This window comes from Oncorhynchus gorbuscha, linkage group LG10 (assembly GCF_021184085.1).
Source record: "Oncorhynchus gorbuscha isolate QuinsamMale2020 ecotype Even-year linkage group LG10, OgorEven_v1.0, whole genome shotgun sequence".
NCBI lineage: Eukaryota > Metazoa > Chordata > Actinopteri > Salmoniformes > Salmonidae > Oncorhynchus > Oncorhynchus gorbuscha.
In genome coordinates, this window is record NC_060182.1 from 45,050,202 (window position 1) to 45,075,234 (window position 25,033).

Genomic DNA, 25,033 nt, shown 5'->3' on the forward strand with positions numbered 1-25,033 from the left:
ATTCTTTGTGTCAAGAACATTCAAAGGATTAAAAGAGTCATTCATTTATTTCCGATGGATATGTGAGAGGTTGAATATATACTTTATTAAATTACAAACTAACTTGAGGACTCTCTCCAAGGCATTAATTAAATGTCCTCTGGAATCTTGTTTTCTTAGCGTGTCAAGTGCCTCTGGATTTGACACTGAAGACGAAGAGGAAAGATTTGGAGGGTAAAATGACACTAACAAAATGTGTTGCATCAGACAGTGTACATGTGTGATCCCCAGCTCCAGCTCTACTCACTGTGGGGCTCTGTGTGTCGGTGAGTTAATTAGTGTGGTTTGAAGGTAGCTAGCGAGACACTAAACTACCATGTAGATACGCTAAAGGACTAAAGGATATTCTCCATAGATTTTTTACCTGGCAAATGTTTTTGAGTCAAAAACTCTCAGTATCCCTGAAAAGATTCAACAACATCAACTTTGCGTCCGTTTTAGTATGTGCAATGAATCAGGGCACAAAGACAACCGTGCATGTATAGCAGATTAACGCTACATTAACGTTATAAATTGACATCAAATCGCCTTTCTGAAACTTCGAGACACACCGGCCTGGATTCAGAGGCCTCAACTATTCAAATCTCAAGTTCAAATCCCAGGTCGGACTATGTTATGCTGGGTAGAATGACATGGCTGGTCTTGAGGGCAACGGAACCCATCTTTAAAGCTAAAAATGCGCGAAAGGTGAAACAGCACCACTGGATGCCCCAGGCACATTTGTTATCGTTAGTGTTGTGTTTTTGAAAAGGAGGAGATGAGCATCCAGCATCGTAATAAAACAAATCATCGTACGTACTATCTGTCACGGCAGCAATGATGTGCAATGGTGTCCGAGGGAAGAAAACAGTGTTAATTTGTTGAAGTAACGGACGTGGCCGTTTCAACGCAACAGATTCCAACTTAAACAGAGGTAACTAAGTGTGTTCTAGTCTACATCCAGGAAGTAAAAGATCAGGTAGAGAGAGGCACCTTTGAAGTCGTGTCCACGTAAGGACACACTAATTACAGAGATCCCCTTGTAATAACACTGCTTTGTGCAATCACTTCCTATTCGTCAAAAAGGTTGGCTGAGATCAGATAGACCACCACAACTAAGCACTAATGACGTGGCTAAAGCTATGGTGAGGGGAACCTTTCATCTCATAATCTAGATGGTCATCAATGCAATCAAAGTATAAAATAATTGTTCTTTTGGGGTTTAGTGGTGAACATATTATTATAATTACGTTCCGGCCCCCCAATCATCCGCATCTGACAAATATCGGCCTGCGGTTGAATTTAGTTGCCTACCCCTGCTATACAGTATTCTTTGTTCATTCTGTGAACCCATACCATTCTGTTTTAAAGGGAAAGATTACCCAAATTGCAAAATTACAAACTGCTTACAGGGTGAGGAAATCGATATGTAATTTTGCAATTTGGGTGAACTATTCCTTTAAGTGATACTGCAGGCTTGTATTCACAGATGCTTCTGGGACCAGTGTGAGGTGACAGGTGACATCACCGGGTGACAGCACTCACCTTGGCAGGTCTTGCCGTCCTCCCTGTGCACCTGGGCGAGTGAACACTTGCAGTAGAAGCTGCCAATGGTGTTGCAGCGCAAAGTCTCACAGCCACCGTTGGTCTCCTCACACTCATTCATATCTGAGAGGGAAAGAGGGGTTTAGGGGTTTGTAAGCAAGGCCCAAAGCGTTGATAACCATGTGACCTGACTAGGAAAATGGATACAGTATATGGGCCATAAGACTTCTGACAAAATGTTTAAATTTTTATGCTGAGTCATGTGGTCATGGTGCATCAGGTCAACTCCTCTGCCTTCAACCTTGTTCACTGGCTTTCCTACTGCAGATTTCACAGGGAAATTTGCTAGATCCCTGGAGGCCATTTTGAAAATGGATTAGTTCAAACAGATACATCTTGTACTGTAACCACGAACAGCCCAATGCCAGAAAATAACGGACGAAACATCTTCCATAAACAACTTCCAAACATGGCAAATTACTTCAACCTTTTTTTCATTATATTTCAAGAATCGTATCACTGCCAATGGAAAACACAAACAGAGATCTGAAAACCACAACCTCCAGTTTCGCTGGCTCCAACTCCTGACCTTTTCAAAGTAGATGACAGCGAAATGGCTGCACGGTGCACATCCAACTTTCCAACATTAGGAGCAAACATTTTCCAGCTCGTCTTTTTGAACCGTTAGTGCAACTGTTTGCTTCAATCAGTGCATTCTGCCACTCGTCTAAGCTGCCTAATCAGAAAGGATCACATCAATAGCTCTGGTATTAAATACAAGTCATTTTTCCAACCATTTTTAACAGACAGATTATTTCACTTAAAATTCACTGTATCACAATTCCAGTGGGTCAGAAGTATACATACACTTAAGTTGAATGTGCCTTTAAACAGCTTGGAAAATTCCAGAAAAAGATGTCATGGCTTTAGAAGCTTCTGATAGGCTAATTGACATCATTTGAGTCAATTGGAGGTGTGCCTGTGGATGTATTTCAAGGCCTACCTTGAAACAGTGCCTCTTTCCTTGAAATCATGGGAAAATAAAAAGAAATCAGCCATGACCTCCACAATTCTGGTTCATCCATGGGAGCAATTTACAAATGCCTGCATGTACCACGTTCATCTGTACAAACAATAGTATAAACAAAAAAGAAAAAAAAAAAAGAAAAAAAAGTATAAACACCATGGGACCACGCAGTCGTCATACCACTCAGGAAGGAGATGCGTTCTGTCTCCTAGAGATTAATGTACTTTGGTGCAGAACAACAGCAAAGGACCTTGTGAAGATGCTGGAGGAAACAGGTACAAAAGTATCTATATCCAGAGTAAAACGAGTCCTATATTGGCATAACCTGAAAGGTCGCTTAGCAAGGCCACTGCTCCAAAACCGCCATAAAAAAGACAGACTATGTTTTACAACTTCATATGGGGACAAAGACCATACTTTTTGGAGAAATGTCCTCTGGTCTGATGAAACAAAAATAGAACTGTTTGGCCATAATGACCATCGTTATGTTTGGAGAGAAAATGGGGAGGCTTGCAAGCCGACGAACACCATCCTAACCGTGAAGCACGAGGGTGGCAGCATCATGTTGTGGGGGTGCTTGCTGCAGGAGGGGCTGGTGCACTTCACAAAATAGATGGCATCATGAGGAAAGAAAATTATGTGGATATATTGAAGGAACATCTCAAGACATCAGTCTGGAAGTTAAATCTTGGTTGCAAATGGGTCTACCAAATAGACAATGACCCTAAGCATACTTCCAAAGTTGTGGCAAAATGGCTTAAGGACAACAAAGTCAAGGTATTGGAGTGGCCATCACAAAGTCCTGACCTCAATCCCATAGAAAATATGTGGGCAGAACTGAAAAAGTGTGTGCGAGCAAGGAGGCCTACAAACCTGACTCAGTTACACCAGCTCTGTCAGGAGGAATGGGCCAAAATTCACCCAAATGATTGTGGGGTGCTTGTGGGAGGCTACTCAAAACATTTGACCCAAGTTAAACAATTTAAAAGCAATGCTACCAAATACTAATTGACCCACTGGGAATGTGATGAAAGAAATAAAAGCTGAAATAAATCATTTTCTCTACTATTATTCTGACATTCCACATTCTTAAAATAATGTAGAGATCCTAACTGACCTAAGACAGGGCATTTTTACTTGGGTTAAATGTCAGGAATTGTGAAAAACTGAGTTTAAATGTATTTGGCTAAGGTGTATGTAAACTTCCGACTTCAACTGTAGTGGGGGATTTGATGGGACCAAAAGTATTGGGACAAAGGCACTTATGTGTACTAAAGTAGTGAAAAGTTTAGATAATAAATAACATCCCCCGAAAAATGCTAACCTGCCCAGTTATTGCAATGGTTAGAGGTTAGCATATCTTGGGGGTATGATATTTGTGCGTCTATTACTTTCTCACTCATCATTATTCATGATTCATTCAGGACTATCCGTAATCATTTTACATTCACATGCTACCATACTCTATTCTTATTTACAATAAAAGTGACTCCAAAATGACACAATACATTATTTACCAATCATTTCTATTGGGAAAAAAAAATCTGAAACACAACCAAAACAAACATCAAATGCATCCAACAAGTTTGTAGTCACAAGTTTAATGTAATCATTTCCTGCTAGGAATATGGGACCAAATACAAAACCTTTGACTACTTTAACACACATAAGTGAATTTGTCCCAATACTTTTGGTCCCCTAAAATGGGGGGACTATGTACAAAAATGTCTAAACGATTCACAAGATATGGATGAAAATACCCTCAAATTAAAAGTGACTTGCTATTTCTGTGTTTGGCCTGGTATGGTTCTCAATCAGAGGCAGCTGTCAATCGTTGTCCCTGATTGAGAACCATATTTAGGTAGCCTGTTTTCTATTGTGTTTCGTGGGTGATTGTTTTCTGTTTTCTGTTGTGTGTCTGCACCAGCCAGAACTGTTTTCAGTTGTTTCTCTTTGTTATTTTGTTATTTCCGTGTTCATTTAATAAATATGGACACATACCACGCTGCACCTTGGTCCTCACCTTCTTCAACCAACAACGGCCGTTACAGTGACAGTCTGCACTTTAACCTCAGTCATTGTATTATTTCAAATCGGAAGTGTTGGAATTCAGAGCCAAAACAACAAAACATGACACTGTTCCAATCCTTTTGGAGCTCACTGTAAGTTGTATCGACTCTAGCTCATCTCTGTACCCCACACATACAGATAATTGTATGGTCCCTTAGTCAGGTAGTGAATTTCAAGCACACATTCAACCACAAAGACAAGGGAGGTTTTTCAATGCTTCACAAAGAAAGGGCACCAATTGGTAGATGTGTAACGCATGGTGAAGTTATTAATTAGGCTTTGGATGATGTATTAATACACCCAGTCACTACAAAAATACAGGCTCAGTTGCTGGAGAGGAAGGAAACTGCTCAGGGATTTCACCATGAGGCCAATTGTAATTTTAAAAAGTGTTGAATGGTTGTGATAAAAATGTGGATGGATCAACAACATTGTAGTTACTCCAGAATACTTACCTAAATGATAGCGTGAAAAGAAGGAATCCTGTTCAGAATAAAAATATTCCAAAACATTTTGAACATCTGGTTTGCAACAATACAAAGCGTTATGTTTGGAGCAAATCCAACACAACAACATCTCTGAGTACGACTATTCATATTTTCAAGCATGGTGGTGGCTGCATCATGTTATGGGTATGCTTGTTATTGCCCAGAACTAGGGAGTTTTTTAGGATATTGAGAAATGGAATACAGCTAAGCACATGCAAAATTCTAGAGGAAAACGTGCTTCAGTCTTCTTTCCAACAGACACTGGGAGAACAATTCACCTTTCAGCAGGACAATAACCTAAAACATAAGGCCTCATCTACACTGGAGTTGCTTACCAAGTCAATATTGAATGTTCCTGACTTAAATGTTTTGACTTAAATCAGCTTGAAAATCTATGGCAAGACATGAAAATGGCTTTCTAGCAATGATCAACAACCAGCTTGATAGAACTTTAAGAATAATGGCCAAATATTGTACAATCCAGGTGTGCAAAGCTCTTAGAGACTCATAACTGCAATCGCTACAAAAGGTATTTCTAACATGTATTGTCTCGGGGCGAATACTACTTTCATAAATCTTTCATAATTTTCAAATGTTTCATTACATTAGAATATTTTGGTAGATTGTTGACCAACAATGACAATTAAACCCATTTTAACCCCACTTTGTAACAACAAAATATGGAAAAAGTCAAGGGGTGTGAATACTTTCTGAAGGCATTGTATATCCCTGCTTCTAGCGAAGGTCCCTTTGGTATCACTATAGACAGTCAATAAGGAATGAGGTCCATCAACACTCACTGGATTGAAGCGTAAGCTGTTCACAGACAATTCAGGCCAAATCATTTGAATGGTCAACATTCCATTTCTGTTAGTCAGTCTGCTGCTTCTTCATTGAACTATAAAAGACTCCACAATACCATAGTAGAAGGGAACAAGTGAATCTTACTGCCAGTTCTTCAGGACCCAGGCCGATAGTGGTGGACACATGTAATGAGACAGGGTTGTGTTGGTATGCTGTCTTTACAGGTCTTCAAGTCCTGGCATGCAAACACACGTACACACAGCCACATATGCGCATGTGTTCGACACACAGACAAATCAAATGGAACAGAATGTACCTCATATGCCGGCCAAGACCGGCAAAAATATATTCCTCCAGTCCAGTGGGGAAAGCAGTGTCACATTATCAGGTCGGTGCAAGGTTAAGCAGAGCCAAGCCAAAGCACACGCCAAAATATTGACTGAAATACGTACATGCAAACACACAAAGCAGGCTAACACAGTTTTGCCGTGTGCAGACAACCTGGGTTCACTTCAATGTTTCAACCTATTAGTCGAACACATTTATCAAGATTGTTGTCTCGCTCTAAAATCATATTAAAGGGGCTTTCAAGGGTGCTAATTTGACAACAAAAAAAGTCTGAACTAGTCCTAGATAAAAATAGTTTTACAATATTTACAGTCAGGTCGAACAAAAATGATTGGCACCCTTGATAAAGATGATCAAAAAATTATGTGTAAAATAAATAATTCAAGCTATATTTGTAACGGCGTTCGTCTGTTGAAGAAAGAGAGTCGGACCGAAATGCAGCGTGTTGGTTACTCATGACTTTAATTAAATGAATCGCGGTACATGAAATAACTGAATACTAAATACAAAAACAACAGAACGGAACGTGAAACTTATTATATATATATGCCATTTAGCAGACGCTTTTATCCAAAGCGACTTACAGTCATGTGTGCATACATTCTACGTATGGGTGGTCCCGGGAATTGAACCCACTACCCTGGTGTTACAAGCGCCATGCTCTACCAACTGAGCTACAGAAGGACCAGCCTATCTGGTGAATACTACACAAAGACAGGAACAAACACCCACGAAATACAAAGCGAAACTATGGCTCCCTAAATACGGTTCCCAATCAGAGACAACGAGGATCACCTGACTCTGATTGAGAATCGCCTCAGGCAGCCAAGCCTATACAACACCCCTAATCAGCCGCGATCCCAAATACTACAAACCCCAATACGAAAACAATATATAAACCCATGTCACACCCTGGCCTACCCAAACATATAACAAAAACACAAAATACAATGACCAAGGCATGACAATATTGGATGCTCAATAAAATAGGGTTCAAGTCCTGAGACTGAGATGACCCCGTAACATCAAAGATCCACTACCCTATTTCATAGTAGGTATGGGGTTCTTTTCTGCTCATGCATCCATTTTTCAACACCAAACCCACCACTGGTGTGCATCTGACCATGTCATCTGACCATAGCACCGCCTGGAGTTAAACAGCATTGGCACTTGAACACCATTATAAACCTGTGGTTTGAATTGAAGAGGGCAGTCCATAAGTGCAAACCAATGATATCAAGGCTCTGGAAAAATTCTGGTAACGATTTACGTTGACCACATATCCGTAACACATTTATTATACGTCTATAAGCATTTCATGAACTTGTTATAACAGGTCCCAACCGCATTTTTAAAAGTTAATGAAATATATACATAGCATATCTACATAATGCATTTATGTCATGCTATGCAAGAGCTCATATTTAGGTATCTTAATAGATAAAAATGACAGCATATTCATCATTATGGCTGTTCTGCACTGCCATACCAGTGTTCGTGAATATGCCAAAAGGTCAAACCACATTTAGAAAACTAGGCTTATATATAGCCTATAGCGTTCCATTTTCCATTCTTAAAGCATTTATACCTAAGGACTTCATGGTAATTAACTGTGCAGTTTGTCGCTGATCTATAACACTAACATTAAAGATCTATGTATAAATTATATGCAGTCAATGTACTGTCATTTCTATTGTTCCATGTATAAACCATTTACAAACATGCCTCACTTATGATAAATACAGACAACACAGAATGTAAAAGGAAATATGAATAATTTACTTCTAACCAGCAGTTTCCCCTACAGTCTATGCGTTTAAATACAAGATTGAAATAATATTACAAAATTCTAAAATGATTTAATTCAATTGAGAATAAATACATTTCCATTGGGTTCAATGATATTAAACTGAAGTGGAAAATCTGACATTCATTAAACTGGTGCTTATTTTGTCCCCCGCAGGTTATATGGGAGAAGGGGCTAAGGGGTTTATTTTTTTCTTTTTTTCTATTAGGGGTAGATCACGTTAATATTGCAGAAAGATTGTTGCTTCCATCAATGTATTTGTCTGCATAATTTCCAATCCCCATATCTCTTTTTGGTAAATATATATATATCCATATACATACAGTGGGTAGAACAAGTATTTGATATACTACCGATTTTGCAGGTTTTCCTACTTACAAAGCATGTAGAGGTCTGTAATATTTATCATAGGTACACTTCAACTGTGAGAGACATAATCATTAAAAAATCCAGAAAATCACATTGTATGATTTTTAAGTAATTCATTTGTATTTTTTTGCATGACATAAGTATTTGATACATCAGAAAAGCAGAACTTAATATTTGATACAGAAACCTTTGTTTGCAATTACAGAGATCATACGTTTCCTGTAGTTCTTGACCAGGTTTGCACACACTGCAGCATTTTGGCCCACTCCTCCATACAGACCTTCTCCAGACCCTTCAGGTTTCAGGGCTGTTGCTGGGCAATATGGACTTTCAGCTCCCTTCAAAGATGTTCTATTGGGTTTAATAATAATAATAAATAGATATGCCGATAGTGGACAACCTTGTTTTACTCCTCTAGACAGTTTAAAACTTTGAGATATAGCCATTATTTACTTTTTTACTCCTAGGGTTACTATACATAACTGTAACCCATTTTATAAGAGATTCGCCAAAATTGAAATATTCTAGGCATTTATATATAAACTCCAGTCGTACTTTATCAAAAAACCTTTTCAATATCAGCTATGATAACCAGGCCTGGTGTCCCTGATATTTCATAGTATTCTATTGTTTCCAGTACTTGTCTTATATTATCTCCAATGTATTGTCCATGTAAAAAAATCTGTCTGATTAGGATGAATAATATCTGACATTACTTTTTTAATTCTATGCGCCAAGCATTTAGCTAGGAATTTTGCATCACAAGACTGAAGTGTAAGAGGCCTCCAATTGTTTTAATGAACTGGACCTTAATATTAGTTCTTGTTTCAGTAATGATGATGTCAGACCTTCTTGTTGTGTGTGTGATAATCTACCATGTATATAGGAGTCATTAAAACATGCTAATCATGGTCCTCTGAGTATATCAGAAAAAGTTTGTTATACTTCCACTGTTATGCCATCCAGCCCTGGAGTTTTCCCAGCCATAAAGACTTTAAATTGCATCAAAACATTACTCCACTGTAATTTGGCCTTGACATGAGTCATTCTGTACAGAAATATCATTCGGTGAATCATGCGTGACTCCATCATTTGCAACAAGTATCAATAGATTAATTTGGTGCATTTTTCCTCATATCCCATTCAGTTTGCTTTAAAAAAAATAATATATTACACTGGATCTTTCTTGAATAAGTTCCTCCATTTCTTTTTGTTTTTCCTCTAATTTATTCTGTGCCTCTATGGTACCGTTTTATTTCTATTTAACTGTATTGTTAGTCCTTCAATTTCCTTTGTGAATATGGACTCTTTTGATCTAAATTACTTTTGTTTTATAGATGAATTGCATGGCCTCTAAAGGCACATTTAAAAGTGTCCCTTACAATAAGGGGATCTGCTGTACCTATGTTATGTCTGAAAAAGTCAGTTATAAATTCTTCTGTCTTATTTATAAACAACACGGACTTTCAACTCCCTCCAAAGATTTTCTATGGGGTTGAGATCTGGAGACTGGCTAGGCCACTCCAGGACCTTGAAATGCTTCTTATGAAGCCACTCCTTCTTTGCTCGGGCGGTGTGTTTGGGATCATTGTCATGCTGAAAGACCCAGCCAGGGTTATCTTCCTAGCTCTGCACATTTTTGCATGATTATGGCTGGGTTCTTTGATTCACAATCTCTCTTAAATTTTGTCAGACGGTTATTGTCATGCAAAAGTCTGCCGGTCTCACGGTATTTAATTAACAAACACGTTTAGCATCTCCAGGCCTCCAGGAGGAGGTAAGTCACAGGCCTATACCAGCCCGTGGGGGAAATGGGGCTGGTACAGGCTATATATAAGTATAATTTTCAAAACGTGGTTTGGCCTTTTGGCACATTCACTCACACTTGTACGGCAGAAGCACACTTTTGAGAACAGCCATAACGATGACACTACAATAACATTGTAATAATGCATCTATTAAGATACCTAAATATGAGCTCTTGCATAGCTTGACATCAATGCACTATGGATAGATTTCATTGACATTTAATAACAGTTTGGACCTGTTATAACATGTTTATGAAATGCTTATAGATGTGTAATAAATGCATTATGAATATGTTGTAAAAGTAAATCATTACCAAGATTTTGTGTGGAGGAATGGTCTAAGATCCCTCCCAGTGTGTTCTCCAATCTCATAAAACATTTTTGAAAAAGGCTCAGTGTCGTTATCCACACAAGGGGAGGGTGCTGGAGTATTGAAATCATTTTTTGCTCATCTTTATCAAGGGTGCCAATAATTTTGGACCTGACTAAATAAAATGGTACAGATCACTAAAAGCAATGACACCTAGAGCAAAGGAGGAAAATACAAACATGGTTTATAAGTGCAAACTGTTTATTTTGATCTCTCTATGCAATAACTCTTAACTTCCACCACAGCATAACATTTTCTACAGCTAGCACTGCGGGGAAAAGAAAGCAATGAATTCACATCTAGAGTAAGCACGATGCGAGCAGGTCTGCATTCATCACAGCAAAGAAGTCCTGGCACCGTTTCGGGCCTGGCCTCCTTTAAACAGAGTAGGGCTTTGTCATTTTGGACTGAATCATGTTCTTAACGCAAACTTAATGAAGTTATATTTTCTTGATCTACCAAGCGTCATGAAATTAATGCAGATTCTTGAAAGGTTTTGAAAGAGAGTGGAAGCTCAGGGACAGGCCTCCCAAAGAAAGGGGGAGGTACAGTGCATTCAGAAAGTATTTATACCCTTCAACTTATTTCACATTGTGTTGTGTTACAGACTGAATTCAAAATCAATTAAATGAATTTTTTCTCTCACCCATCTTCACAATATCCCATAATGACAAAGTGAAAACGTGTTTTTGGAAATGTTTGAAAATGTATTGAAGATGTAATACAGAAATATCTCATTTACTTAAGTATTCACACCTCTTTGCTATGACACTCCAAATTGAGCTCAGGTGCATCCAATTTCCTTTGATCATCCTTGAGACGTCACTACAACTTGACGGGATTGGAGTCCACCAGTGGTCAAGTCAATTGTCTGGACATGATTTAGAAAGAAACACATCATAAGGTCCCACAGTTGGCGATGCATGTCAGAGCAAAAACCATACAATGAAGTCCAAGTAACTGGCTGTAGATCGAGATAGAATTGTGATGAGGCATATATCTGGGGAAGAGTATAAAACAATTTGTAGAGTGTTGAAAGTTTCCAGGAGCACAGTAGTCTCCATCATTGGGAAATTGAAAATAATTGTTAGTTGAGCGGTGTACTGGGAAGGGACACCGCTTGGGAATGCCAGGTGCAGTAAGCTGAAAAAGAACAACAGTCTCTACAGCACTTCACCAATCTTGGCTTTATGGGAGAGTTGTCAAACAGAATCCACCCCTGAGAAAAAGCCACATGACAGCATGCCTGGAGTTTGCAAAAAGCCACGTGAAGGACTGCGATCATTAAGCCAAAAGATTCTGTGGTCTGATGAGACAAAAATGTAGCTATTTGACCTGAATGCAAAGCGCTATGTCCAGGCACAGCTCATCACCTGTCTAACGCCATCCTACCGTGAATCATTGTGGTGGCAGCATCATGTTATGGGGATGCTTTTCAGCTGCAGGGACGGGGAGACTGGTAAAGATAGAGGGAACAATGGATGGAGCCAAATACAGGTAAATCCTTGATGAGAGCCTACTTCATATTGCAAACGACCTTAAACTTGGGTGAAGATGTGAAAGACCTTGATCTATGGTAAGACTTAAGGATTGCTGTTCACTGCCGCTCACCATCTAATATAAGAGAGATTGAGAAAATCCCCAAATCCAGATGTGCAAAACATATACAGACATAACCAAGGCTACTCAAAGGTGTAATTGCCGCCAAAGGGGTGTGACACTCAGGGGTGTGAATACTTACATAAATTAGATATTTCTGTATTATTTCTAAAAACATGTTTTCACTTTGTCATTATGGGGTATTGTGTGTAGAGAAAAATATATTTAATCCATTTTGAATTTGGGCTGTTGTCACGCCCTGACCATAGAGAGCCCTTGTTTCTCTATGGTGTAGTAGGTCAGGGCGTGACTAGGGGCTATTCTTTATCATTTCTATGTTGTGTTCTAGTCTATGTTGGTGTTTTGTATGATTCCCAATTAGAGGCAACTGGTAATCGTTGTCTCTAATTGGGGATCATATTTAAGTAGCTATTCTTCCCACCTATGTTTGTGGGATATTGTTTTGTGTTTGTGCACCACGTAGTCACATTTAGTTGTTTGTTTATTGATATATTCTGTTTTGTTTAAGTTTCTCTTTGAATTAAATATGTGGAACTCAACATCTGCTGCGCCTTGGTCCGGTTGTTACGACAGCCGTGACAGCTGTAACACAACAAAATGTGGAATAAGTCAAGGGTTATGAACACTTTCTGAAGTACAAAACTAGCGACCACATCAAGAGGTTGGTTGTATTTCACACATTAGCCAATAGCCATCACTAATAAAAGTGAAAGAAAACAAAAATGTCCACAGGGGGAATGAGATCAAACTACCAAAGATGAGAGCATTGCACTAAAACCTGAAGATTACCACACAAACATTTCTAATGTTTGTGTGACAGAACCTAGCCTATAAAGCCGATTAGTCTGGAATTTTTAGAGCTCTAAAATCTGGATCATATTGAGGTATTGATTTTCTATTCACTTCCCACTGGGCCCAGACGTTAATTCAACATGTCTTCCCAGTTGGATCAGCGTAATTTCATTGAAATGACGTAGAAACAATGTTGATTCAACCAGTGTGTACCCAGTGGGTTATAAAGTAGATTTAATGTCTTACGGTTATGGGACACCGAAGTGAGCGCACACATTTTTTATAAAACTGTCCAAATTGCGGGGCCTTCCTAGTGTAGGTTATGCGATTTTAAAACAATCCACTTAAAAATTTTTTTAAAGAAGCTTATGATCCTCTGTGGCCAAATCATGCTTTCTGGTGTAGTAGCGTATTTTGAATGATTGTATTTATTTATGTATAGACAGGAGTAAGTTAATTAGGCTTATATTATTTTGCAATTTAATTACACTTTCTTTAGGGAAAGCTTATCTTCACCTGTCCTTATGGACACGACGCCTATGCCTTTTAATGTGGTAGAAACACAACCAGCCATGACGTTTTCATCTGATTGTCAATCACTTAACAAAGGCGCTCCTATTGGCTACGCGCGCACATTACTTCACTCACAAAATCATTTCAGAATCCAAACCCCAACACTGCACTGTGCAACAGCAATTTGATGAATGGAAAGAGACATCAGTTACAAAACACATACGAGCTCTGTCTCGGCAACTCATCTCTGCCTTGTCTGTGAGCGTCTAGGCCACTTATCCCCGCCTTGACAAAAAAAGTGTTCTCCTCAAACCACAAAGCAATTTGGAGCATATACCACCCGGTTTCCAGTCAATTCTCTATTTTTTTCATGGGCTGATATGCAGTCATGTCGTACCAGACCATATGCCGGTACCTTCACCCCTGACTGTATCACAATAGGCCTACTGTTCTTGCAGCTGGAATTATTCCCAAACCTCCTTTTGCATTAGACGGCAGCGATGATTAATACGGATTTTAAGCAGTGAGTAATTGAGTGCGTGATTTTAGTATATATCTATTCCTTTTTGTTGTTTGTATGGTATTTTTGTATGGTATTTTTTAATTACAATCATTCGAAAGCTGAACTGAGCCATCTCCACTTTGGGAAGGGGGGGGGGTCCTGTCCCAGGCACAGCTAAAATGCCAAGTATCGCCTCTCTCCCTGTACCTCAAATCAACCCTGACGCACGCTTCCTGTTGGTAAGTGTCCCATGAAGGGGACTGTGGGCACTGCCAGTGGGCTCAGTCAGTGGAAGCGCTATAATAGAGTGAAATGGGATCTGGCAATTGCCGTAATGATGGCAATCAGCACTCAACTCAGCTTTCAAGCGGAGCCGATTAATCAGTTTCCCTTTGTATGTCAGAGTCAGGATTTGGCCAAGAGGAGTTGCTGTGGCTCAGAGTCCTTCATGGTCTCAAAGGACTGGACTGCTGTGAGATAGAGGACAGTTGGTTTGGATTTCAACCGTCACTGCTTGAGTGAATATAAAATGTCAACAATTATAGATGAGCATGAGGGCTCTGAAAAGTCAAGCAATTGAATCGTTCTGCAGAAAGGCTTTATCAATTGAACGCACAAAAGACCTTTGTTCCTTCATCAAGGACTGGGAAGCAGCCTGTCCCTGCCTCCAAGGCAACACATAGCAGCTCCGCCCATTCTGCTCTCATCCAACCAAGAGGATGGATTTGTCACCGTTTTGTGGAGGTGCTTCTACATCTGCGTTGCTTGCTCTTTGTCACCATAGTGTGGGAAAACTTCAACATCTGCATTGCTTGCTCTGTGGGGTTGTATAAATACATACATTTGATTGGTTGATCAAGAGTCAGGTTTAAACTAAGCTTCAGTTGATGTGCTTTTTCCATTTGTGATGTATTGCAAAAATATAATACGTTTTTCCAATTAATGTAGTTCATTTCGAAACTGTTGTAACTGTGTAATATAAAACCAATGGAAGATGTAGGTTATTTGCAGAACACCCATTGCAAGTATGCATATAATAAATCACATGCTGCTTGAAACTAACTAGCCACAAATGCTGGTGTAGCCAAAATGACAGGAGATGAGAGGAACTTGATAAATTCAACAATCATATTCAGTTTAGTTCTGTGGTTGTCTGTTTTCCAAATTACTGTAAGCGGTTAGCTGTAAGCCATATTGTCTCTTTTTAACCCACAATACACTACAGTACATTTGTGAAATTCCAAAGTTTCAACATGACCACTAGAGAGAGCAAAACATCACATTTTAAAATGGCATTTTTCTGCAGCGCATTGCATACAATTGTGTCACCTACAGTATATTACCTTTTCTTTTACACTTATACATATCATGTACACATTTTACACTACATACAGTACCCACGCACCCTTCACATGCTTCAGCGAGCAAGTCTCTCTCTATCTCATCAAACAAGTGTTCTGTTTCCTGTCAAACTGACGCTGCATTGACAGCCCAATAGTGGCAATACCGGAGGTCCGTGTCTGCCCTTCAGGATACAAGACACTACTGACAGGCAGTGCTGAGGACAGCCAAGGCCCCAGTAATTCTCTACTCAGGAACCAAGGCAGTACTACAGATAAAACCTCTTCCTGTTCCCCTTCACTCTCAGATTGGGAAATGCAATGGGACAGACCTGCTGGAACTGCCAATGCTACGCTAATGCTACACTACCATAGCATCTCTAAGGAAAGCACCCAATAACACTCTGACCTTTCGTGGTGAAGACTGTTTGTGTTGGCAAACGGGAGGGACCACTATGTGTCTTTTGTATTTCTTCCATAACCATGGCCATTGAGTAAAATTGTGTTGGTTGTTGTGGAGATCTGGGTTGCGCTTAATTCAGAATTGCCTCTTCTATTCTACACTGAACAAAAATATAAATGCAAAATGTAAAGTGTTGGCTCTATGTTTCATGAGCTGAAATAAAATATTTTCCATATGCATAAAGTGTTATTTCTATCAAATTGTGTGCAAAAATGTGTTTACATCCATGTTAGTGAGCATTTATCCTTTGCCAAGATAATCCATCCACCTGACAGGTGTGGCATATCAAGAAGCTGACTAAATGGCATGATCATTACACAGATGCACCTTGTGCTGGGGACAAAAGGCCACTTACAAATGTGTAGTTTTGTCACGCGACACAATGCTACAGATGTCTCAAGTTTGGAGGGAGCATGCAATTGGCATGCTGACTACAGGAATGTCCACCAGAGCTGTTGCCAGATAATTTAATGTTAATATCTCTACCATAAACAGCCTTCAACGTTGTTTTAGAGAATTTGGCAGTACCACGTGTATGGCGTTGTGTAGGCAAGCGGTTTGTCAACTTTGTGAAGGGCCTCATGTTGGCAGTGGGTTTATGGTATGGGGAGGCATAAGCTACGGACAACGAACACAATTGCATTTTATCAGTAGCAATTTGAATGCACAAAAATACAGTGACCAGATCCTGAGGCCCATAGTGAGGGACATTTTTTTAAGGTATCTGTGACCAACAGATGCATATCTTTATTCCCAGTCTTGTCAAACCTATAGATTATGGCCTAATTTATTTATTTCAATTGACTGATTTCCTCATATGAACTTTAACTCTGTAAAATCAATTAAAATGTTGCATGTTGCGTTTATATTTTGATTTAGTATATATTAGGTGTAGCTAAAACAGAAAACATGTTATGTACTGTACATGCATATAAAATATTGATCAACTGATTGATTTTCAGGACAAACTCTTAAAATGAATGATCAAGGAAAACAGAACCTGTATGCGTATATTGTTAATTATATTTAATGAATCACTTACATTTATTTCAATATGGATACATTTCCCAGAATGCATTAGCACTCTCAAGTTTACCCTAAAGCCTTCAAAAAGTAGCCAAACAAATTAAATGAGAAGTGGAAATATAATTGGCTATTCTAAGCACTAAGGTTAAAAGATTATGAACATTGTTACCAGAGAAAATTGATATATTTATTCTTTGGGATCTGGAAGTGTGACGTCAGATTCAATGAAACTCTCATGTTCTATGACTGAGTGGAATTTCTTTGAATTGCACGGAAACTTCAATTCTACATCCTGTGCGGTGTGGCCAATTCACTTCCAAAATTCTGAATTGAGCACAGCCCTGATGGAGATAGAAGACTGCAATTTCCATTGCGAAAGTAGTGCTAAATTCATTGTCCATATTTTAATCCATGAAACGACACAAAATAACCAGCTATACTTATATTTTTCATTGTCTGTGCTGTACATGTTATATCTATGCCTAGTGCTGCCTGTATCCACAGGTGCACACGAACATTCCACTTTTAGGGAATCTATATGAGGAATGTTCTCATTCTTCCTCCTCAGATCTCCGCACTAGTTCAAACCCTACTTGACTAGTATAGTTTTGAGACTTGACTAGATGAGGGGTGAGGTCTGAGGAGGAGGAATAATGAAGTTCCTCATATGGATTCTGTACACGTTTCCCTCCATGGCTCATTGGTCTTCCTTGGCCCTCAGGAACTCAGAGATGGCTGTAGTTAGCTCTGTGGTCGGCCATTGTACAACTGAGGCAGACTTGCATGCACAGTCATGGACCAGATATGAGGAGGAAATGGAGCGAATGCAGAAGAGTGGGAAGAGAGTGTTGGGTGTCTCAGTTGACTGTTTGAAGTAAACTCTGAATCGACATGTTCCTATACTGTGACTTTGCCATCCTGTCACAGCTATAGTATGCTCTGTGGCATTGGCAACAGGGACATACCTAAGAAAGTCAGCTAAAATGTATTTTAGACTCCACAAAGCAGGTGACTACTCTTTAGAAGTAACCTAGCCTATACAGACTTAATGTCACGACAAATCGCTGGTCTATTTCCTATGGGCGCCATCTTCCTCAATTTCTCCTAATTACATTCTGTAGCTGCTCAAGCAGGCGATAAACGATACAGACGAGCCAAGAGCTCCAGGGCCGGAGAGTCCACAGGGGAGTCTGGTATTGATTCGCTGTACATGTATCATGGCTAGCTTTCCCAGACCCGACGTAGCAAGCCAACATTAGACAGACTCATACACTGTAGCTGTAAGTGTATAAGAGTCATCCACAGCTCAACAACTATGATCCTTCAGCAATTTCAACAACATAAAACAAATGTTCAATGACATGAAGAACATTGTTAACACTGATACATGTCATCCATTCCTATCCCTTTTAAGTGATACTCTCAAAGTGATCATTATATAGTAATAGCACAGCACGGAGTTCGTTTGAAGCCATACACTTACATCCACATGTAGTGATGAGAAAAAAGTCTGTGTGTATGTACGTGCGTCCCGATACGTGTGCACGTGTGTCTGTGTTAGGGGCAAAGATACAGAGTGTTCTGAAGGATCATGCCATCTCATCAATTCCATAATTACATTCTGGACACGCCCCCTCTCCTGCCAACTCAGCACACCTGAACTCACTCTGATAATCACCATTCCTCTCCCTTCCTCACCTCACGACAAGCAGCTTGTTTTACCTCAGTGTTTGTAGTGCCATGGGGTGGCCCAATTCCTTTACCGGTTCAAATAACGGTGCAGTACAACAGTAGCGTGCAGAACTGCATCTTAGCACGCATAACTAAATCGGTCCTTGTCACAGATGGTTATTGCAGCAGCTGACCAGACCGGGCTCCTCACCTATCTGATGAAAGCAAGAAGCGTCTCCAGTGGGCACGCGATAACCAACACTGGGCAATTGACGAGTGGGAAAACATCACCTGGCCCGACAGATCCCTGTTCCTGTTGTCATGACTGTCCTTGGGTGATCCAAATGGGCAGATCAGGTTTGCAATGAATAAACTTCCATCAGACCCCCTCTCACCCGCAGAGGGGAGGAGGGAACTGGTGTGGGGGTTTTGACACCTCACGCTCTGTCGTAAATGAAGGTAGAAGAAGACTCTCTCCCTCCATTTTCAATGCATAAGAATGTTCCTTTGTCAAAAGAGCGTGTCAGGTCAGAGAGCGTGTCAGGCTGGTGAGAACCGTCCCCTTTGGCCAAAGTGCATAAAAGGCTTGGTAACGAGATTAACATTAGACCAGGAAACGTAAGGCGGTAGCTACAGGTTTGAAATGGTTGGAATCCTGAATAACACTTCTCGCCTCAGAATCTCCCTCCTACATACTGCTGCTGCAACATGACCATAAACTTGGCACCTGAAACACCGTAGTGGGTTCAGCACAAAAGCTCTCACGGGATAACTTATATACCCTAGCATGATTTTATCCGGCAAACACTCTACATCAAAACTCAGGACAGCTGGGTCTCCTCAGTCTTACGCTTGCCACTGAGTCAGCATCGGACCAAATGGCGTGCATCACAGACACCGGGGATCCCAAACTTCAGTTGATACACATTATTGCCCAACCCCACCCCAGTTATCACTCCTTTCAGCGGGCTCTGCTCCAGAATGCAAAGCAGGACACTGCTTTCGTCCCGAGTTTTGAAACACGCAGTGCCCTCTCCCTCTGAGCAGACACACCAAAACATCTACACAAGTCCACCTCTGAATACTTTGACCAAATTGACAGAACCCATCTCCTTCTTCACCCAGCCTGATACCACAAACGGATCGGCCAAAAGATTTGGATCCACTTTCTCCACGAATCGTACTCCCACTAGGCCAATGTCATCTCGGGCATTTTCATGATCATTGGGGTGAGGTTTGGAAGCCTTCCCCTCACCTGATGACGCAGGTTTTTTCTCCTCACTTTTGTCAGTGTCAATTTCAAGTTTACTATCCGTCGATTGCTCAGGGTCTTCAGGCACGTAACATGCATTTTTCGCTACTGTACTTGACCCAAGTTTACTATCCGTTGTGCATCACAGACACTCGGCTTATATTTCAGAGTCGGTTGTTTCTTCTTCCTTGTCTTCTAATTATTTGCCTTCTAATTCTAAGGGGAACTGCACCTGCTTATTTGGCCTCGTTTTTTGGCTCAAGAATTGCTAGTGGTCATGACCGAAGCCAAACGTGGGATGGCTTAGGGCTGTGGTTTGATGTGAATGTTTTTTTATTTTTTTGTCTTTTTGAATTTTACTCCGTTTGCTCCCCAATTGGGTTAGCGCGTACTGTGCCCAGTCCACCACAGGAGTCGCTGGTACACGATTCAAACCGTTGATGACTGTTAAGGTTCTTCGCTCCTAGTTCGCTGTCAGACTCAGACATGAGTTAGCTACCACCATAACTGCACCTCTTATTTCGTTTTGGGCTAGAAAATACAAAATAAACTTGCATGATGTCATGCAGGTGATAGAGGACCCAAAAGCGACTTAACAGAAACAGAGTTTATTCAAGTCCAAACAGGGAATAACAGAAATCCTCTAGTCTGTAGAGGGGAATAACAAGAGAAGCGGCCACAGACTGCAGGTCGCTTCGGGTAGGCGCAGGCCGTAGTTGACAGAGACACCTGCTCACACGCAGCATCTGATGAAGGCAAAAAACACGACAGGACAGGGCGAAACACAATCACAGCACGGTGAATACTAAACAAGGAACCGACGGGACAGGAACGGAACACAAAGGAATAAATAGGGACTCTAATCAGGGGAAAGGATCGGGAACAGGTGTGGGAAGACTAAATGATGATTAGGGGAATAGGAACAGCTGGGAGCAGGAACGGAACGATAGAGAGAAGAGAGAGCGAGAGAGGGAGGGGGAGAGAGAGGGATAGAAAGAGGGAAAGAACCTAATAAGACCAGCAGAGGGAAACGAATAGAATGGGGAGCACAGGGACAAGACATGATAATAAATGACAAACATGACAGTACCCCCCCACTCACCGAGCGCCTCCTGGCGCACTCGAGGAGGAATCCTGGCGGCAACGGAGGAAATCATCGATGAGTGAACGGTCCAGCACGTCCCGAGACGGAACCCAACTCCTCTCCTCAGGACCGTAACCCTCCCAATCCACTAAGTATTGGTGACCCCGTCCCCGAGAACGCATGTCCATGATCTTATGTACCTTGTAAATAGGTGCGCTCTCGACAAGGACGGGAGGGGGGGAGGGAAGACGAACGGGGGTGCGAAGAAAGGGCTTAACACAGGAGACATGGAAGACAGGATGGACGCGACGAAGATGTCGTGGAAGAAGCAGTCGCACAGCGACAGGATTGACGACCTGGGAGACACGGAACGGACCAATGAACCGCGGAGTCAACTTACGAGAAGCTGTCGTAAGAGGAAGGTTGCGAGTGGAAAGCCACACTCTCTGGCCGCAACAATACCTTGGACTCTTAATCCTGCGTTTATTGGCGGCTCTCACCGTCTGTGCCCTGTAACGGCAAAGTGCAGACCTCACCCTCCTCCAGGTGCGCTCACAACGTTGGACAAACGCTTGAGCGGAGGGAACGCTGAACTCGGCAAGCTGGGATGAGAACAGAGGAGGCTGGTAACCCAGACTACTCTGAAACGGAGATAACCCGGTAGCAGACGAAGGAAGCGAATTGTGAGCGTATTCTGCCCAGGGGAGCTGTTCTGCCCAAGACGCAGGGTTTCTGAAAGAAAGACTGCGTAGTATGCGACCAATCGTCTGATTGGCCCTCTCTGCTTGACCGTTAGACTGGGGATGAAACCCGGAAGAGAGACTGACGGACGCACCAATCAAACGACAGAACTCCCTCCAAAACTGTGACGTGAATTGCGGGCCTCTGTCTGAAACGGCGTCTAACGGGAGGCCATGAATTCTGAATACATTCTCAATAATGATTTGTGCCGTCTCCTTAGCGGAAGGAAGTTTAGCGAGGGAATGAAATGTGCCGCCTTAGAGAACCTATCGACAACCGTAAGAATCACAGTCTTCCCCGCAGACAAAGGCAGACCGGTAATGAAGTCTAAGGCGATGTGAGACCATGGTCGAGAAGGAATGGGGAGCGGTCTGAGACGACCGGCAGGAGGAGAGTTACCCGACTTAGTCTGCGCGCAGTCCGAACAAGCAGCCACGAAACGGCGCGTGTCACGCTCCTGAGTCGGCCACCAAAAGCGCTGGCGAATAGACGCAAGAGTGCCTCGAACACCGGGATGACCAGCTAACTTGGCAGAGTGAGCCCACTGAAGAACAGCCAGACGAGTGGAAACAGGAACGAAAAGGAGGTTACTAGGACAAGCGCGCGGCGACGCAGTGTGCGTGAGTGCTTGCTTAACCTGTCTTTCAATTCCCCAGACTGTTAACCCGACAACACGCCCATAAGGAAGAATCCCCTCGGGATCAGTAGAAGCCACAGAAGAACTAAACAGACGGGATAAGGCATCAGGCTTGGTGTTCTTGCTACCCGGACGGTAAGAAATCACAAACTCGAAACGAGCGAAAAACAACGCCCAACGAGCTTGACGGGCATTAAGTCGTTTGGCAGAACGGATGTACTCAAGGTTCTTATGGTCTGTCCAAACGACAAAAGGAACGGTCGCCCCTCCAACCACTGTCGCCATTCGCCTAGGGCTAAGCGGATGGCGAGCAGTTCACGGTTACCCACATCATAGTTGCGCTCAGATGGCGACAGGCGATGAGAAAAATAAGCGCAAGGATGAACCTTATCGTCAGACTGGAAGCGCTGGGATAGAATGGCTCCCACGCCTACCTCTGAAGCGTCAACCTCGACAATGAATTGTCTAGTGACGTCAGGAGTAACGAGGATAGGAGCGGACGTAAAACGTTCTTTTAGAAGATCAAAAGCTCCCTGGGCGGAACCGGACCACTTAAAACACGTCTTGACAGAAGTAAGAGCTGTGAGAGGGGCAGCAACTTGACCGAAATTACGAATGAAACGCCGATAGAAATTAGCGAAACCTAAAAAGCGCTGCAACTCGACACGTGACCTTGGAACGGGCCAATCACTGACAGCTTGGACCTTAGCGGAATCCATCTGAATGCCTTCAGCGGAAATAACGGAACCGAGAAAAGTAACGGAGGAGACATGAAAAGAGCACTTCTCAGCCTTTACGTAGAGACAATTCTCTAAAAGGCGCTGTAGAACACGTCGAACGTGCTGAACATGAATCTCGAGTGACGGAGAAAAAATCAGGATATCGTCAAGATAGACAAAAACAAAGATGTTCAGCATGTCTCTCAGAACATCATTAACTAATGCCTGAAAACAGCTGGCGCATTGGCGAGACCGAACGGCAGAACCCGGTACTCAAAATGCCCTAACGGAGTGTTAAACGCCGTTTTCCACTCGTCCCCCTCTCTGATGCGCACGAGATGGTAAGCGTTACGAAGGTCCAACTTAGTAAAGCACCTGGCTCCCTGCAGAATCTCGAAGGCTGATGACATAAGGGGAAGCGGATAACGATTCTTAACCGTTATGTCATTCAGCCCTCGATAATCCACGCAGGGGCGCAGAGTACCGTCCTTCTTCTTAACAAAAAGAACCCCGCCCCGGCCGGAGAAGAAGAAGGCACTATGGTACCGGCGTCAAGAGACACAGACAAATAATCCTCGAGAGCCTTACGTTCGGGAGCCGACAGAGAGTATAGTCTACCTCGAGGAGGAGTGGTCCCCGGAAGGAGATCAATACTACAATCATACGACCGGTGAGGAGGAAGGGAGTTGGCTCGGGACCGACTGAAGACCGTGCGCAGATCATGATATTCCTCCGGCACTCCTGTCAAATCGCCAGGTTCCTCCTGAGAAGTAGGGACAGAAGAAACGGGAGGGATGGCAGACATTAAACACTTCACATGACAAGAAACGTTCCAGGATAGGATAGAATTACTAGACCAATTAATAGAAGGATTATGACATACTAGCCAGGGATGACCCAAAACAACAGGTGTAAACGGTGAACGGAAAATCAAAAAAGAAATAGTCTCACTGTGGTTACCAGATACTGTGAGAGTTAAAGGTAGTGTCTCAAATTTGATACTGGGAAGATGACTACCATCTAAGGCAAACATGGGCGTAGGCTTGTCTAACGGTCTGAAAGGAATGTTATGTTTCCGAACCCATGCTTCGTCCATGAAACAACCCTCAGCCCCAGAGTCAATCAAGGCCCTGCATGTAGCACCCGAACCGGTCCAGCGTAGATGGACCGACATAGTAGTACAAGATCTAGATGAAGAGACCTGAGTAGTAGCGCTCACCAGTAGCCCTCCGCTTACTGATGGGCTCTGGCCTCTTACTGGACATGAATTAACAAAATGTCCAGCAACTCCGCAATAGAGGCACAGGCGGTTGGTGATCCTCCGTTCCCTCTCCTTAGTCGAGATGCGAATCCCTCCCAGCTGCATGGGCTCAGTCTCAAAGCCAGAGGAGGGAGATGGTTGTGATGCGGAGCAGGGAAACACCGTTGATGCGAGCTCTCTTCCACGAGCCCGGTGACGAAGATCTACCCGTCGTTCTATGCGGATGGCGAGAGCAATCAAAGAGTCCACATCTGAAGGAACCTCCCGGGAGAGAATCTCATCCTTAACCACTGCGTGAGTCCCTCCAGAAAACGAGCGAGCAGCGCCGGCTCGTTCCACTCACTAGAGGCAGCAAGAGTGCGAAACTCAATAGAATAATCCGTTATGGACCGTTCACCTTGGCATAATGAAGCCAGGGCCCTAGAAGCCTCCCTACCAAAAACTGAACGGTCAAAAACCCGAATCATCTCCTCTTTAAAGTTCTGGAACTTGTTAGAGCAATCAGCCCTTGCCTCCCAGATAGCTGTGCCCCATTCTCGAGCCCGGCCAGTAAGGAGTGAAATGACGTAAGCAACCGGAGCTCTCTCTCTAGAGTATGTGTTGGGTTGGAGAGAGAACACAATCTCACACTGCGTGAGAAAGGAGCGGCACTCAGTGGGCTGCCCGGAGTAGCAAGGTGGGTTATTAACCCTAGGTTCTGGAGGCTCGGCAGGCCAGGAAGTAACAGGTGGCACGAGACGTAGACTCTGGAACTGTCC

At 42.3% G+C, this 25,033-nt stretch overlaps 1 protein-coding gene across 1 annotated transcript in view; it reads right to left on the reverse strand.

Annotated features, from left to right (window-relative positions):
* LOC124045183 (multiple epidermal growth factor-like domains protein 6) overlaps positions 1-25,033 on the reverse strand; it is a 181,720-nt gene that overhangs the window by 109,894 nt on the left and 46,793 nt on the right. Inside the window, exon 2 of the mRNA XM_046364436.1 lies at positions 1,564-1,686. Within this exon, the coding sequence (XP_046220392.1) occupies positions 1,564-1,686 (123 nt within the window). The remainder of the gene's footprint in view (positions 1-1,563; positions 1,687-25,033) is intronic.